Source organism: Erigeron canadensis, chromosome 5 (assembly GCF_010389155.1).
Source record: "Erigeron canadensis isolate Cc75 chromosome 5, C_canadensis_v1, whole genome shotgun sequence".
NCBI lineage: Eukaryota > Viridiplantae > Streptophyta > Magnoliopsida > Asterales > Asteraceae > Erigeron > Erigeron canadensis.
The window spans coordinates 4902865-4920737 of record NC_057765.1 but is presented as its reverse complement, the minus strand read 5'-3'; the positions used below and the strand labels follow the sequence as shown (position 1 = coordinate 4920737).

Sequence of the window (17873 nt, the reverse complement as noted above, 5' to 3'; positions counted from 1 at the left end):
CCATCAACAAACCTGAAAATAATCAATTTATATATGAACCTAATTACCAATGACGATTATGACACCGAGAACTTCCTTTGATCATGGATATGCGTGATGGCAAACCATCTTGAAACACTTAAGTCCCATACTAGATGCCGTCTACAAAACTAACAAACAATGAACAATCCAACAAAAATTCACTAAAGAACTTAGTAAAGTTTCCAAAAGTATGTCATAAATCACAGCATGAAATTCAAAGGAAACTAATATCAAATTTGATTATTTTCATTAAATACATGAATCATAAAGTAAATAACTACTCCAAAAGCAAGTTCATGTATTCATCCTTCACATGCTCAAATCTGCATCATAAATATTATCACTACACACCAAGGATCTTATTGTCATGATATCATCCGTATAAATAACAATGTATTAACAGAAATCAGCACTCCAACTTTATCTTCTTAACCTGAACACTGCACACTTACTACAGAACTCATTAACGCATTGAGAACAAAACCGTATAATGCAGAAAATTCAAGCTACAAACACACTCAATCAGGGTTAACAAATATGAAATAACTAAAAATCTAACAAAAGATCAAGGGAGGTCATTTCTTGTCAAACCCTAAAATGTCACCAAGTTATTAATCAAATTCTTAACTTGTTACAAATTAAAATTGTGAGATTTCAAATGACTTTGACATTTCACATAACACTTGAAAGATCATTTTCTAAACTTAAACAAATTAATGTCCATATTAGAAAATCTTCTTTGTAAACAAACCACACAACCTCATTAAAAATTCACATGAAGGAATTCAGCAAAACATATACTCAGAATTTGAATAGGATCTCTCGTGCAATAAGAACTTATAAAAAAAAAATACTATTTTGACTCGATAAAAAGAAAAATAACGCAGAATAAAAATTGCAGAATAATAAACTAATCTAAATTCTAATTAACTTGACTTTATACATTATTCACATTATGCTTGATTACTGCTGATTAGATCAGGTTAACATGTTACATAAGCCTGCGGGTGAGAAATAATTCTCTTATTATAAGTTCTGAACAGTGACCCAACAGCGATTACCGGTATGTTTGTCCTCTTAAACACTCGGTACTTCCAGTTTCATTTGAATATGACACTTTCGTATTACTTGAGCCAAGGACAGTCACCATGTAACCTAGTAAGTTACTCATGCCATACATTTAGTTTGCGAACTTATGTGACCCACAATCAGATATACTCCCATAATCGACACAAACATTAATATAACAAGTATTCAATATATATTTGGAAACTACCTTGAACAAACCATGAAACACTTTTTACATTTCATCATTGAAGCACTTTAGTATTTTGCGATTTACATTTATTTTGTAACACTTTCGGTCATGGTCAAGGGCAATCACCTTGCAACCTAAGTAGCCTAATATGTCATTTAATCACATTTACTTTCATTTGCATTAATTTTGTAACACTTTCGGTCGTACCATGGTCAAGGGCAGTCACCTTGTAACCTAAGTAGCCTAATATGTCACTTAATCACATTTAACTTAATTTACTTTCATGTTCAGGACTTGTAGAAGTTTCCAAATACATACTGAATAAATTTTATAATAAAGCTAGATCTTTCACAGAATTTAAGGACCAGATCTTAACATTTCTGAAAAGCAAGCATTCTCAGCCATATATCTGAATATGTTTCCCACAAGAACATTGTATAATTTAAGTTCAGATTGAAGGAAACCTTGGTACTTTGTGCCTACCGATATATCCCAAATTGTAATCACTGAACTAAGCAGTTATATTACGATTAAGCAGGCTTAAAAGCTAAAGTATCGTCACTTCTAATCATTTAGCGCAGTAACCTTACTTTATTCATATTTTTTGGATTTTTGATATTTTAATGTTTTTGTATTTTTTTGACACTAGATATATACAAACTTATACTAAGACAACTCTTTTTGTATTTTTATGACACTATCTATGTACGACTTAAGCTAAGACAACTCTTTTTGTATTTTTATGACTCTATCTATGTACGACTTACACTACAAAGACACGAAAAATACATTTAAGTTCTTTGAGAGAAACTACTAGGCATTCTTCATACCATTGAGTTGATATAACAACTCAAGACGAGGTTCATCAAAAGCTTTAGTGTATAGATCAGCAAGATTATCATCAATAATAACCTTTTCTAAATGAATAAGTTTTTTCTCAAAACAGTCATGTATGAAATGATACTTTATATCTATGTGCTTGGTGACTTTAAAGTTTTTCGGATTCTTGGTAATATCTATGGCAGACTTATTATCAATACAAATAGGAGTATTGGAGATATTCATACCATAGTCGCACAATTGTTGCTGTATCCAAAGCACCTGAGAACAGTAATATCCAGCAGCAATGTACTCTGCTTCACAGGAAGACTGTGCAACAGATAACTAGTTTGATTAGTTATCGTGTATATCGCTAATTATCAAGTAAATAATCAGCCGTATGATGCTATATTCGTTTCTATAAGCTATAGAACGAACTTAGTCGCCTGGTGTATGTGTATGTCGAATGTGATACCTCAATTTAGGGTATTCATTCGTATATATATGTTTCAGATCGAAACTGGGCTTGTTGGGCTTTGTTCTTACGAACTTAGCAGCCCAGCCCATGTAACGAAGTCAATCTTCGTTTGTACCAAACGAAGTTTATCTTCGTTTGCCTCTAACGAAGATATTCCTTATCTTCGTTAGATGTAAGACTTGGTTATATTCCTAAATGTTTCATCAACAAGGAATCCTAACACATATTATGTTTGTACTTGTATAACACACAACAAACATCATACATAACATATATATAACACCAAAACATGTAATCGATCATTACCAAAACATAAAGTCCATAATCTATCAATTACATATATATAGATACGACATAAAGTAACATAATGTCTTAATCTAAAAGATAGATCAAATCTAAGTTGCTGTTGTCACATCAACGTGCATCAACAATACTCTATCATAGTAAATGAATAAAAAGATATGTAAATTTGATATAATATACCTGCATTGGAGTGTTCCCATATTTTTCGGCCGCCTTCTTCCGCATAGCTTTTTGGAAATTGTAAATGTCATCACTGCGGGTCAAGTTTCCTGGAAAATTTTCTTTCAATAGCTTTAACATCTTACGGGGCGTAGTACCGCGATGATATTCATCTTCCAGAAATGATCTCTCATCTTCAGTCAACCTTCTTACGTACGCGTAACCCTCCAGATTCTCAGCTGGATAGTGATTATGTGTGTCGTCTACAACGGTTACCCTCCAACCATCATCAGTCAAACGACCGATTAATCTAAAGGGGCACTGACATTTAAGTGTCTTTTTAACGAGCCCGCCTATCCTATCATCCATTTTCCCAGAAAGATTATAGACTATCGTCACTTTATTTTTTACACCAGCTAAGTTGGAATTTGTTCGTCGTTTGATTAACAAATAACCAAGTTGCAATCCTGTACTTTTGGCCCAGTTGAACAATTCTTCGTGTGAATCGAACACCTAAATTAGTTTTTTTTTAAAATTATCATTAATTTGTATACTTATAAATATCTAACATTTTAAATATGCAATAAATTTAACAACGAAACATAAATTAAATAGTACTAAAATATAAATATTTTAATGATATTTGCCTAAATTAGTTTTTTTTTTATAAAAAATATCATTAATTTGTATACTTATAAATATCTAACATTTTAAATATGCAATAAATTTAACAACGAAACACAAATTAAATAGTACTAAAATATAAATATTTTAATGATAAATGCCTAAATTAGTTTTTTTTTTATTTAAAATTATCATTAATTTGTATACTTATAAATATCTAACATTTTAAATATGCAATAAATTTAACAACGAAACACAAATTAAATAGTACTAAAATATAAATATTTTAATGATATTTGCCTAAATTAGTTTTTTTTATAAAAATTATCATTAATTTGTATACTAATAAATATCTAACATTTTAAATATTGAATAAATTTAACAACGAAACACAAATTAAATACTACTAAAATATAAACTAATAATTATATTTGCCTAAATTAGTTTTTTTTAAAGTTAATAAGGATACCTGATCGGTGTGGAAAACCCTAGCGTCGTAGTCAAAATGAGGGGCCGCCTCTACTATCTCAAATTCTTCATCAGGTTCTTCTAAGTGAAGCTCAAAACCTTCCGCACCCATTTCGCCCCATATACTTTCAAAATCCATGTGAAATAATGATAAACTATAATAATAATACTAAAGATCTACAATTTATAGTAGAGTCTGCCATATATTGAAAATCTAATGTATATCTATATATCTATATCTATATCTATATATATAAATGAAAACAATAACATAAACATACGCCTAAACATATATATATTGAAAACTATAACTATAATAATAATAATACTGAAAGATAGATAGAAGAAAGATAGAGGAACATAAACGAGTGTGAGAAAATGACGCTACGAGTTTACATATATAGAACTGTCCGTACACTGTGGACTTGATGGTCCACAGTGAACTTTTGTTTTTATTCACTTTTTGCAGCGAGGGTCGCTGCAATAAGTGGATAAAAACAAATGTCCAATGTGGACCATCAAGTCCACAGTGTACGGTTATGTATGATGGACTTTTTGCAGCGACCCTCGCTGCAAAAAGTGTGGTCATTTTACTAAAAAACTGGTCGGGTCACCAGGCGCCTTATTTAAACACTATGTATTAATGATTTTAACTATTTTAGCAAAACTTGTCAGAAGACACCTTTCATGACACACTTGTGAGGACAATGTCACTTGTCATTCTCCTTGTTTGCATCTTTTGCAGCTGCAATCTTTTTTCGAAAGTTTTTAATGGCTTTCTTCATTCCTTTTGGTAGTATGCTAATTTCTAGCAAGTTAGGAGAATGATATATGAACTTTATTAATCCATCTGAAAATGCAAGAGAAACAAGCTCTGGGCTGGCACCTGGACAAAAGATAATTAAACTTTTAGTAGCTTTATCTTTTGAGTAGATATGTTCAACCTCAAAGTCTTTTTGACTTAGCGATCTGGCTTTAGACCACATCATTCTAAATTCGTCTAGAGATATTAAATCTCTTTCTTCTTTTTCTTCAATAACTGTTGGTTTTGAGAAAGGTTGCTTGAATTCGATGATTGTTTCTTTTTTCTTGCTCTTCAATTGCTCAGTAAAAAAGGTTACCTTTAAAGGTATTTATTTCTTTCCAACTTGTGCTGAATAATGAGAAGCTTTTTGTTGTGCTTGTAACAGCGTTTTATATTTTTTGTATGGAAATGGGTTTCCAGTAACATATTTGGAGACAATTCCCCAATCTTCGTAAATTCCTCTGTTTTCGCCTTCGAAAATGACAAAATATTTGGAGTTTGTGTTTATGGGCTCATGTATGACTTGAGCGCAACTTGGTCTGAGAGAGACCGTTTCAGTTTTGGGCAAAGCGATTAACGGATTTAATGTGTCTTTACCAGAGCCCTTTGCTGCTGGACTAGATGAAGATTGTAGTTCTTCATTAACTTTTTTTTTACTTTTTTCCAAAGCAACATGAGTCAACGGATTTAATTTTTCTTTACCCTTTACCGTTTGAGAGGGAATAGACTCAGATTTTATCCTTGCGAATTCCTGTTCTGAATTAACAGTTGTTAGACTTTCGTCATAAAGAGCTATTTTTTCTTGAATAGCTTTTAATTCGATCAAAAGAATTTTTTCTTTTAGGCGAAAGGCCTTAAGTTCATCCATTATTCCCCTTTCTTTAAAAAGGAAAATAGATGTCTTTTTCTTTTTCAAAGACTCTTTGAATGCTCTTTGAATGTCGATATGTGGAAACATGGATAGGTGGTGGGCTAAAATCAGGAATGGGATCGGGTCCGACAAACTCCTGACCCTCGTACTATGCATGCCACATCGGCTGATAATAATCCAGAGTATAATTAGTATAAGCCTGCTATGACCATATCCACATCATATCCTGGTCCATCCGTCGCTGATATTCATCAAATGCTCTCCCGCTGGCCTGCTGATCATCATAAATATTCTGCACCGTCTGTCCCAACAGTGTAAGATCAAATGAACTCGGGATAGGAATGGTGCGAGCACGTGGCCTGGGTTGCTCCTGTGGAGCATCCTCCATCTGTACATCCTCAGCAGCCTCCACAATCGAGGGCGGTGCAGCAATAACACTTGTATCATCCAACAATCTAGAATTCTGGCCCCCCGACATCTTCTTCACAATTTTTGCCCTTATCAATTCTTTCTCAGTAAAGCTTTCCTGAAAAACCTGGGGAGAAAGATCGGTCTGGCACTCATCAGTATCAAATATACCCATCCTCTTGTAAATCTGGGTAATAAAGTGCCCCAAAAACAACTCCGAGTCGGAGTGGTTACACATCCTATCTAGAACAATCATGGGGGCCAACGCGAACTTCCTAGGCGCCCCCTCAGGGAACAACTTAATCAACCACAAGTCTAACTCGTACGCCTTGTTCCAGTGTGTGGACCGTTGTACCAAGAATGTCACAATCATACGGTGAAGCATCCTCAACTTAACACTCCTTATCTTTGACACACTAACTGACCCCCCAGTAGGCCAAACTTCACCCCCAGAAATGCAAGTCCAGTATTGTGGAATAGACTTACCATCACCCAAATCCTGCTTCACATACAAACCCTTCCTCAACAATGCTCTGAATTCCCTATTTTCCATTTTCCCCCTCGAGTACATACCCGTGTAATATCCGAATTCAGCAATGGACAGCTTTCTCTGAGTTCCCCCACAATGAAATAATACACACCTCTCCTCAAAAATATCTTTCACTTTATGTAGTTCTTTTGACAATTTCAAAGTTGAATAAAATTCTAAACACAACTCCCTATAAACTAGTCCCTGTTAGTGAAAATATTTTGCCACATATCGCTAATAACCGACCTCAGCGGTCCCGCTTGATTGGCCTACTTCGGGATTCTATCGCCTATCAACTCCGCTAGCATCCTATAATCACAGACATTCAAACAAAAACTAACATCAACCAAGAAATGCAAATTGGAACCATGTAAGTAAACAAAAAAAAAACTTAGGCAGGAAGGTCACCCCACTGCGGCGCAGTGGGCATAAGCAACCCTCACTGCGGCGCAGTGAGGCAATGGACAAACAGGGACGAGGTTTGCCACTGCGGCGCAGTGGGTAAGGCCCATCACCACTACGGCGCAGTGGCAAGGATTTTCTGTGCAACTTCTTATTTGTTCTTCACGAATTCAAGCAAACTTACAGGGGTAATTAACCATTCCATCAGCTATAATAAGCAATAATTACTACTTAATCACACTTTAAGACATATTGCATAAAAAGTAAAGAAAGTCTCAGAAAATATAAATGAAAGTCATCTACCTTGAATTCACTCGACTTCAAATGTGATTGCATTAAATTAAAACCAAATTCATTTGAGCTTAAGGATTGTCGTGAAAAGAATAAGGTGCTCACGTGGTACCACGAACCGTGAACAAATCACCAATTCACCTAAGTTACTAGTTAAATTACCCAAGCCGGTGCCACCAATGCTAAGACAACTTTTCCAATAATTAGTTTGACTGACTATCAAATTATCAATTGACCCTATGTAACAATAACGTGGTACCACCAACCGTTATAATTTACGTTGACAAAATTACTCTTTTATTAAAATGATATTCACTATCATACCAAATCTTCCAAAATTAATGATACAACAACTTTCTAGACATTCAAAGTTGAGAAGTACCTACTAGTAGCCTAAGTTCTTTCTTTTCCTCTTTTTTTTTATTTTTTTATTTTTCAATTCTATTTATTCTTTTTGAACCATTTTTACTCTACTAGGAGATACCCTCTCACAATGATAAACATGCCTATAACACTTCACTTTCTTTGTTTGAACAATCCAAGACAATCTTCAATAACTTAACCCATTGAAACTCTCCCAAACCATCCAAACAAACCAATGACAATCAATGGCCCCCCCAGATTAGACTAACGGTATAATTAAGTAAAGTTTACATGAATTAGTGGATTTATACAATGGAAAGGTAAGTTATAGTGATGTATATGTGTATATATTGCTATGGTATAAAAGAAAAGAAAATTGTGTGAATATAGACAAGTATATGTATAAGGTTGTATACTAGGGATATGGATATACAAAAGAAAATTGAAAAGAAGGAAATAAAAAGTATGGTCAAACCTAAATGCCAATTCGTCATCCAATGTACTCGTCACGATCACCAGGCCAAGTTCTAGAATCAACATATCACCAGTATACTCTTATCAAGAAAAGACCCCGGAAATGGCTTAGAAATACCTCAAACACACACATCTTAGTGCAGGGCATCAAAACGAAAACCCTTACTCCTGAATAAATCCAAGGGCCTAAGAGAGGGAGGTATTTACGAGGCAAACAAACTAAAACCTTCACCTGACACACTATATATGAAATGATGAAATCTCACAATTGGGTGTTTTGGATATATATGAGTATGCAAGTAATGTTATCAATCTCGAAGGACTAGCCAAATAACCGTTCAGGACACACTTCGCCAATTAAAAATTTTTGTCAAGGAAACAGTTTGTAGTAAAATTGCTTAATAAGTAATCAATTAAGTGTCAAAAGCAATTTACCACAAGGACAAGTTCAATTCAAGTTTTAAAAATCATATCAATTTCTGTCATTCCGCCAAATTAATATCACCAGTTTTAAACATGCACATCACAGTTAAGAGTTCAAAATAGAAACTCATACCCCTAGATAGGATCCAAAGGCCTACGAGAGGGACACATCAGCAAAACTGATAAAAAATCTCAATGGCAAAACATCAAAAATGATAAACCCGATAGCTTAAACCTATTTGCCACCCCCCACACTTAAGATGGACAATGCCCTCAATGTCCAAATTTGGTCAAACAAAGGTAAATAAGGGATAAGCAAGTTATCGACCCCGTGTCACAAATGGCACTTCCGAAATAGGAAGGACACTTTGGTTGGCGGGATAAACAACTTGTGCCAAAACGGAAGGTGTGAGAGTTGTGTGTGCATCAAACATAGCAATACAAATATGGCGCTGAACTTACTGCCAGCATACGCACACCATCACACAATCAACACATTGATGCCATAGAATAGATGAAAAGAGAATCCAAGGGGTTCCCCCCACACTTGAGTTGCGCTATAGCCATCGAATGTACTAACCTGCTCAAATTTCATCAAAACAACCCTGTTAGCTTTATATTTAGTAGTGCTCGTTTTGTAATTAAGTAATTATGTTGTCCTTTAAGTCTATTATGTTTTGAATAAGGGTTTATCATGTAATTCATTATGTGCCTGCTTGTAATTATGAAGGGGGTTTAAGTGCAATTTATGTGGCTATATAAACCCCCCACATGTAATAAAAAACTAACCTTCTGACCATTTAATCTTTCATAGTTATAATACCTACTTTCTCTCTAAATACCTACTTTCCCATTTCACATAAAGGTTCAATACACATTTTAGCATCGTTTACACTTGGTATCAGAGCAAAATCACAACGTGTGAGAGATCCACAGCTTGATTTTGTTCATCCTTGTTCATCCTTGTGTTTTTACTTCCATACCGAAATCCTCAATCTTTTTCCCTTTACCATGTTAAAGTAATCGAATTTCTTGTGTTAATTCACTCCTTATCATCCCAAGATATCACCCATAAAGTATCTTTTCCTATCTCTAATCACAATGTCTTGAAATCAAATTTTTAGGTTTCTGTTTCAAAAACCGGGATTTAATCACGGTTTTCCTTCTCAGTTCTATTACCGGGTTTCTGTCTGCTTTGGACATATTAAAACCGGGTTTCTATACCGGTTTTACTTTTCTCAAGAACTTTTAATTTCAACAAGAATACCTGGTTTATACCAAAACCGGTATTTGTTCTCCCGTTTATAGGTTATTAAAACTCTAATTAATCTTGATTTAATTTCTCAAAAACCGGTTTTCTGTTACTTTCAGAATACCGGTATTAGTACTTGATTCATTGTTTGAATGTTATAATACCTGGTTTACCCCAAAACCGGTATTAGTACTTGATTCATTGTTTGTTCCACTAATAGTTAAATTTCAAGCTGTTATTATCTTCAAATTTTTTGAAGAAAACTGGTATTTGTACTCTTATTACTGATTACCGGTTTTAGTCAAGGATTGTTGGCTTAAGTTGTGTTTTGAATGTATTAATACCTGGTTTACTCCAAAACCGGTATTTGTTCCTCCATTAATCATTTTCCTTAATCAAAACTCTGTTCAATTTCTTTCTTAAAAACCGGTATTCCTACTTACGAATACCGGTATTAGTTCTTCCTTCCTGGAAAACCGGTTTCTATTGTGCTTTGCTGTGTGATTGTATGTTGTAATACCTAGTTTATACCAAAACCGGTATTAGTGCTCTTTTCATCAATTTTGTGGAAAAGTTACGCTGCTCAATTTTCAGCTTGAATACCAGTTCCTCACACTGTGTCATGGCTTCTCAAGATTCTTTAATCATAGGTTCTGAAACTCGCCCACCTGTCCTCTATCGTGACTGCTATCCCCAATGGAGGAATCGTTTTCTGAACTGGGTTGCTAAACAACTTAATGGTGCTGATGTAAAGACATCTCTCAAAGAAGGACTGGCTGTTCACAGAAATCCTGTAACTAAAGACTACCACCCGAGAGTTGGAATACCACTCAGAGAAACCGATCCCAAGCAGATGATCTTGCTGTTACATATCTGTACTTTGCTCTTCCTAATGAGATATATCGAAACGTTGATTCGTATACCACTGGGAAAGAAATTTGGGATGAACTTGAAAAACAATTTCAAGGGTCAGAAATCTCAACAACCATTCGACTCTCTTTTGTAATTGATCAGTATGAGACCTTCAAACAGGAGAAGGGGGAACCATTAGTGAAAACATATGATCGTTTCTGCAATGTGATCAATGATTTAAGAAAAGAAAAGGTGAACAAAACTGACATTGAGCTCAATGTGAAGTTTCTCCGATGCTTGGAAGAAGTCTGGGAACCTTATGGCACACAGATAAACGTTTAACCAGATTTCAATAAGCTTAACATTCACAATCTCTATGAGAAGTTGAGATTGAATGAGAAAGCTGTTCTGAAACAACAAGCAAAATTTCAAGAAAGTTCTTCCACTGATCCTCTTGCTCTTGTGGCCAACAGAATGTCACATCTCTCTATGAATTTCAATGATGACAACACCTTTTCTGATCTTGGTGATAATGATCTCATTGAATCTGACATGGATGATAAAGAAAAGGAGATGTGCAGAGATCTTGTATATTTTACTCGATCCTTCAAGAAAAAGTATATGACAAGAAGACCGACCAACAATCAACTTCGAACATCTTCTGTTTCATCTTATGTCAAGAACAACCAAGCTCCCAAATTTGATCAGTACCCGAGAAACACAACTGGTGAAAAGAAGTTTGAATCTCCAAGGTCTCTTGAGAAGAAAGTTGCTGAACGGAAACTTGAAGAAAGGAAATGCTACAACTGTGGTCAAACTGGTCATTTAGCAATCAATTGTTCCAAGCCTCGTCAGAAGAACTCCACATACTATCAAAACAAACTCATGTTAGTGAAGCAACAAGAAAGTGGAGTTGCTCTTCTTGCTGAAGATGACAAATGGCTACATCTCTCTGATGAAGAAACTGAAGAACTTGCTGCTAATGTGTGCTTCATGACTAAGATCAAGCGTTCCAATGAGCTGAGTGATGAAAGTAACAAATCGGAAACTGATGATGATGAGGTATGCGAATTTCCGAAACTTGCTTTAGATCAATTATTGCATGAATGTGAACAAACTGCTCTCACTAACACATCTCTAAAAGAAGAAGTAGCAAACTTAACCAATGCTTTACAAGAAAAATAAACTTCTTTAACTGATTTACAAAACAAATTTCAAATCCTTCAAAAGAACTTTAAAGATCTTTCAACCAGTAATGCATCGGTTTCTTTTACTGCTTCTTCTGAATTACATCTTGCTAATCAAGAACTTGAGCTCAAAGTATTTGAACTAAACAAAACCATCAAAGATTTAAAAATTGCTCAATCAAATGAAATGTTTAGAGCAAATGCTTTGGCTGAAGATCTTGAAGCCCTCCAGTCTAAGTTCAACAGTTCCAACCCTTCTGTGAAAGAATTACAAAATCAAATTTCTGATTTAAATCATGCATGTTGCATAAAAGATTCTCAGAACCATAAACTTGAAAATAAAATTGATGAACTCACTGATGAAATCAAGTTTTATAAAGTTAAGGTTTATAGAATTGATCAATCCAACAAGCAAATCTTTTTAAACAAACCAAGAGATTTTGATGATTTCACCAAAGGGTTAGGATTTGAAGATCCCAAGAACTTACTCACGGGTCAACTAATTGTACCACCCCTGTACGATGAAAACATGATGCGATATGGTTTGCTAACTCAATTTGTTCGACCCAGTTATGATGATTTTGATACAGAAGAACAGTTATTCAAATGTGAAATCAAAATTAACTATGATCAAATCAATGATTCTTATGATTTGTTTAATCTTCCACTTTGTCCTAAACCATAAAAACACTCTGTTACTATAGTTGAACTGGATGAAAACTCAAGTGCAGACTCAACTGAAAAACAATCTGTTGTTCATACAAGTAAGCCCAAACTTGACAAAGTATTCGCTCATCCAAAACCTACTCCAGTTCGACCATATATTCCACAAAGTGTTTTGGAAAAACAAATAGAAGATTTGAAACAAACTATAACTGAAAAACAAGATGTGATAAATGCTCTTTTATCTCAAAATCACCATAACAAATCTGTCCCCAATAGCTCCTCCAGTGTTGTTTATGACTTTACTGATCTTAGCCAACCTGTGTATGTCATTGTGAATCCCAACAATTGCTCCTTAAATGATGAAGTGTGTGACATTGAAGATGTTTCTGTGCAACCCAAGTGGGATTCAATCAAGACCAATTCTGTTGCCACCCAAACTGAAGATGATTGTGTTTCTAACATTGATTGTGTGTATGATGAAGATTATGATGAACAAATGTCGGTGGATAAAATTGAAAACTTTTTTCCAAATTTATTTGATACTGAGCCAATCAAGTTTTCTAAAGAAACTGAGTCATATTGTAACGAGTTTAACGCTCTTTTCAAACAATATGAATTTGAAAGAAATCAGAGACTGAATTTGCTCACTGAACTCAATAAACTTAAGATGGAAATGGAGTATAAAAACATTATACCTCAAGCTTTTGTGGATAACAATACTGAAAAGGCAACAAAGTTACTATCCTCAGGTCCATTTTCAAAAATTGTGTCCAACTTGACTCCACCACATTTGTCACATAATTCAAAGTCATCTACTGATACTTCATGCTCCTCCATCAATGTCCAAGTCTATTTGAATGAAATTGATGCATTAAACATCTCATTAGAAAAAGTAAAAAAGGAATTTCAAATTAAGTTGACTCTCTTTGAAACAAGAGAAAAGCGATACTGTAAAATCATTCAAGAACTAATGAGTCACCAATCTGTTTGTCCAAATGACAATGCATCAAATTCATACAAAGAGACTTCAAGTCCTCTGAAGTCTCCTGTTTCTAAAGTGACTGTGGATTCCGATTCAAAGAACAACGGTTTTAATCTAAATATTTCTAAAATCCCTGATCTAAACAAATTTTTGGAAGAAAATAATACTTATGATCCGGATTTTGAAAATAAAATTTTCAAGAAAAACAAACCTTCTTTGAAAAAGACTCCACCCTCACATCCCTTGAAAGCAGCTTCATTACCAAGGAAGACTCCAAAACCAAAGGTAATCATTACCAGACCAAGGAACTTGACTGACAGCTGCAAGAACAAAAACCCCCAGACTTCTACAGTCCACACCAACCCATCTCCCAAAACTAAAATGAAACCTCAACAGCAACCCAAGAATCGAAAGTTTTCTAGTTACCCTAAACAATCTCTAACCACACCTAGGTGCACTTTAAAAGTGTTTAAAGATGAAACTGTAGGAATAACTAGATACCAAGATCAATATGGTTGGTTTTCTTCCACTCCAAAGAAACGAGTGTCTCCTGTTCATCACAAACAGTCTCCTTCTAATTCTAAAACTGTTCATGTTTCAGGTGACTTATGCTTAAACTGTCGAAGTATTTGGCTTCCTAAAGATAGACATTTACATGCATCTAGGAGAGTCAAGTCTGATAAACAGTCACCTTCTGAGAAACAAGTTTGGGTTCGGCGTAGGACTAGTTCTCTAGATAGTTTCAAGTCATGTAGGACTAGCTCCGATTAATTTTCATCCTTCTCAAAACATTGTAATTTTCATATGTCTGTAATTTGTATTTCATATTTGAACTCGTTTGTGTGTGCCTTTATTTTTCAATAAATGATTAGATGTGTTGTGTGCTTGTTATGTAGTTCATGCATATTTGGTCATATTATATTTCTGTTTCCATGCTCCTATATCTTCCTGTTATATCTTACTTCTTTACGCATCATCCTCTAACCAATTATGGACCCAGTTTAAACTTGGGACCTAAACCCATACTTCCTGTTTTTACAGGAATTCCTTATTTGTGTCTAGTATATCGACTCCGGATGTTCCAGACACATGACTGGCAATAAATCTCTTCTTAGGAACTTTGTTGAAAAGTTTTTGGGCACAGTTCGTTTTGGCAATGATCATATTGCTCCTATACTTGGTTATGGTGACATTATTCAGAATGGATCACTATCAAACGTGTTTCATATGTGGAAGGTCTTGGTCACAATCTGTTTAGTGTTGGTCAATTTTGTGACAACGATCTTCAAGTTCTTTTTAAACGATATGAGTGCAAAGTACAAACTGAAGATGGAATCGATATTCTCACTGGGTCCAGAGATGACAATTTATTTACCATAGATCTGAATTGCATTCCTTCTCCTACTACAGAGATTTGCCTTCTATCAAAAGCTTCTGCACAACAATCTTGGTTATGGCATAGACGTCTTTCTCATCTTAATTTTCATTCTATCAACGCCCTTGTAGACAAACAACTAGTTGATGGTCTACCGGACTTCAAATATGACACCAATCATGTTTGTTCAGCATGTGCCGTTGGTAAACTTAAGAAAGCGTCTCACCGACCAAAGAAACACTTGAGCACTGATGCCCCTCTCCATCTTCTCCACATGGATTTATGTGGACCTATGCGTGTTCAAAGTATCAATAGGAAACGATACATTCTGGTCATTGTTAATGACTTCTCTCGTTATACTTGGGTTTATTTTCTTCATGAAAAGAGTGACGCACCACAAGTTATCATCGACTTCATAAAACGAACTGAAGTTAACCTCGGCTGGGTATTGCTCGGTAATGTACCGGGCTACCTATTTGATGTTCCTAGCCTTTCAAGTTTAGCCTCGATATCCTGAAACGTTGCTTGAGTACTCTTCGAACTTTGCTCAAGCTTATTTGCCAATCCATCCAACCTAGTAGTCATAGCATCCCATTGAGAGGCCATCTTCTTACTGGTAGCTTTCTGAGCGCCTACCAAATCCTTCATGATGTCTCTCAACTCCGCATTCGCATTTTGCTGACTGTTGAACCTGCTAAAACTGCTTCCACTAAAACCAGAATTATTAGCATTAAAATTAGACGAAGGAAAAGAAGTACCTGATGACCGATTTTGATAACCGGTACCCTGACTGAAGTTCCCTTGCTGATTCTGGACATAGTTAACTTCCTGAGCTGGTTTATCCGGACAATCTTCTGAATAATGCATGTCCCCACACTAGTCACACCCATCAGCAATCACCTTAACATCCCTTTCAATGCTTTTGAATCTCACATCTTGGTTGTCAAACCTCTCGTTCATCTGCTTTGTGAGGGCTTTGACTTCAGCAACCAAGCCTGATTCTTCACTACTCTCCAACTTTGCCACAGTCTTACCACTAGTTCTCTTGCTTACAACCTCATCGCGATCAGAGAACTCCTTGACCATATCATCCAAGATTTTGTATCCTTCAGCCGGGGTGACATTGTTCAAACTACCTCCAAATGCCCCAGCTAATTCCCTTCTAGTTCTCTTTAGCAACCCATCATAGAAGATCTCAACCACTGCTTCCGTGTTCAGATTGTTTCCTGGGCAATTCCTGATCATCTCCTTATATCGTTTCCAGGCATCCACTACATCTTCCCCTGGATCTTGAGTGAATGATCGGATCTTATTCTCCAACTGTCTTTGAGTCCTTATAGAATAGAACTCATCAATGAACCCAACACGAAGCTCATCCCAAGTTGTATACAGATCATCTGGTTGCTCCTTTAACCATGCCTTAGCTCCTCCACATAAAGTGAGTGGAAAAAGCTCAAGCTTTACATTGTCATCTTGGTTCGCGCCATAGTGATAGAACCTATAAATCTTCTCGAACCTTTCCAAATGCCCATATGGATCATTATTCGTCACCCCATCAAACTTCTCCTCCTCCACACTTTTCAAATGACTTCCTTTAAGAGAAAAGTTTACTCCGGTGGTTGGAAGGCGAATAGGAGTGCCTCTATTAGTAGGGATATTTCTCCTACGATCACCGTAAAGACGGTTATTGGGGTTTTCCGGCTCTCTATCACCCATTCTCCTGGCTCTGACTGGTTGAGTTGCCTGAGGATTTTCTCTAGGAATCTCGGTTAAATCCTGTTGATCAGTTTTATCCCGATTATCTTCTTCCCCTGAACTATCACCAGTTTTGAACAACCCACTACCTTCGGAGAATTTAGGACTTGAGCGCACCTCAGACGTTGAAGCTTTCTTTGAATAATATTGATCCAAATCTACGTTCGGGTGGTCACGGTTTTCGGTGTTTGAATCAATGTTTGCGGTGTTTGAGGGTTCCATGTTGTTTGATCTAAGTAAGCGTCGTCTGGCTCTCCCTGGATTAGATTGAGGACTAAGCAGAGGTCTACCAGAGGCTCTTGTGTTCATCAACTACAAAGCACCTGCACACTCACCACAAGAAATACCGTTAACCGCACCATAAACTAACAAAATAAGACTAAAACGAAAATAAAATCTATCTATTAAAGATAATTAACTTCCTCACAAATGAATGCAAGGAAGGATCGAATCACAAAACTAACAATTACTTAATTCAAGTCCCCGGCAGCGGTGCCAAAAACTTGATGTGTATTTTCTAGTCTTAAATTTATGAACACGAAATACCTAGCTACTGACTACTATACACTTGCGGGCAGTGAACTCGTTCGTATGCAATATAGTTGACTTGGTAAACCGAGGTCGAACACAAGGACTCAATAAGCAATTGTTACAATAAAATGATTCAGATAAAAGGGGGTTTTGTGACCGAATTGTCACGTTGCAAAGTTAGTGAAGAAAGTCAGTAATCCCGTAGGATTAATCGCAAAGAGTATTTGATTGGTTGAATCTTAACACAGGTTTAAAAATGAACACCTACTTGGATCAGCTCACATGCCAATCATCGGGTCTAAATATTACTTGCATTTGTTGAACGACTCAAAAAGTAGACAAGATGAACTCCCGTTATACTTGAAACTTCAACTGCTCAAAACATAATTATTGCTCCCGCACTTAATTTCTCCTCTAAACAGTTAAGCATTAAATTCCTGAGTTGATTTTATGATTTAATATTTTGAAAGCTTTCTCCCGAACTGCTTATTCGCCTAATCAGATCCCTCTATCATAGGCGTTTGCACATTCACATTGAATTTAATTGTTTTTAATCTTTATCGTTGATTTCTCCCGA

The 17873-nt window shown here is 35.6% G+C and overlaps 1 protein-coding gene across 2 annotated transcripts; it reads left to right on the top strand.

The window, feature by feature from the left end:
• The first annotated feature begins 11415 nt into the window (after positions 1–11415).
• LOC122602435 lies at positions 11416–14535 on the top strand. Of its 2 annotated transcripts, none has more exons than XM_043775115.1 (2): positions 11416–11862; positions 14237–14535. In XM_043775115.1, exons 1-2 carry the CDS (start codon positions 11422–11424, stop codon positions 14249–14251), a joined length of 456 nt encoding a protein of 151 aa, XP_043631050.1. In that variant the 5' UTR covers positions 11416–11421; the 3' UTR covers positions 14252–14535. The 2 variants fall into 2 exon arrangements, 1 of the variants encoding a protein (XP_043631050.1); XR_006324258.1 differs by lacking the exon at positions 11416–11862 and adding an exon at positions 12679–12751.
• The last annotated feature ends 3338 nt before the right edge of the window (positions 14536–17873 follow it).

Bases quoted from the DNA above. Each gene is read 5' to 3' on its own strand.
- LOC122602435 (XM_043775115.1), top strand. From the start codon at position 11,422: ATGACAAGAAGACCGACCAACAATCAACTTCGAACATCTTCTGTTTCA.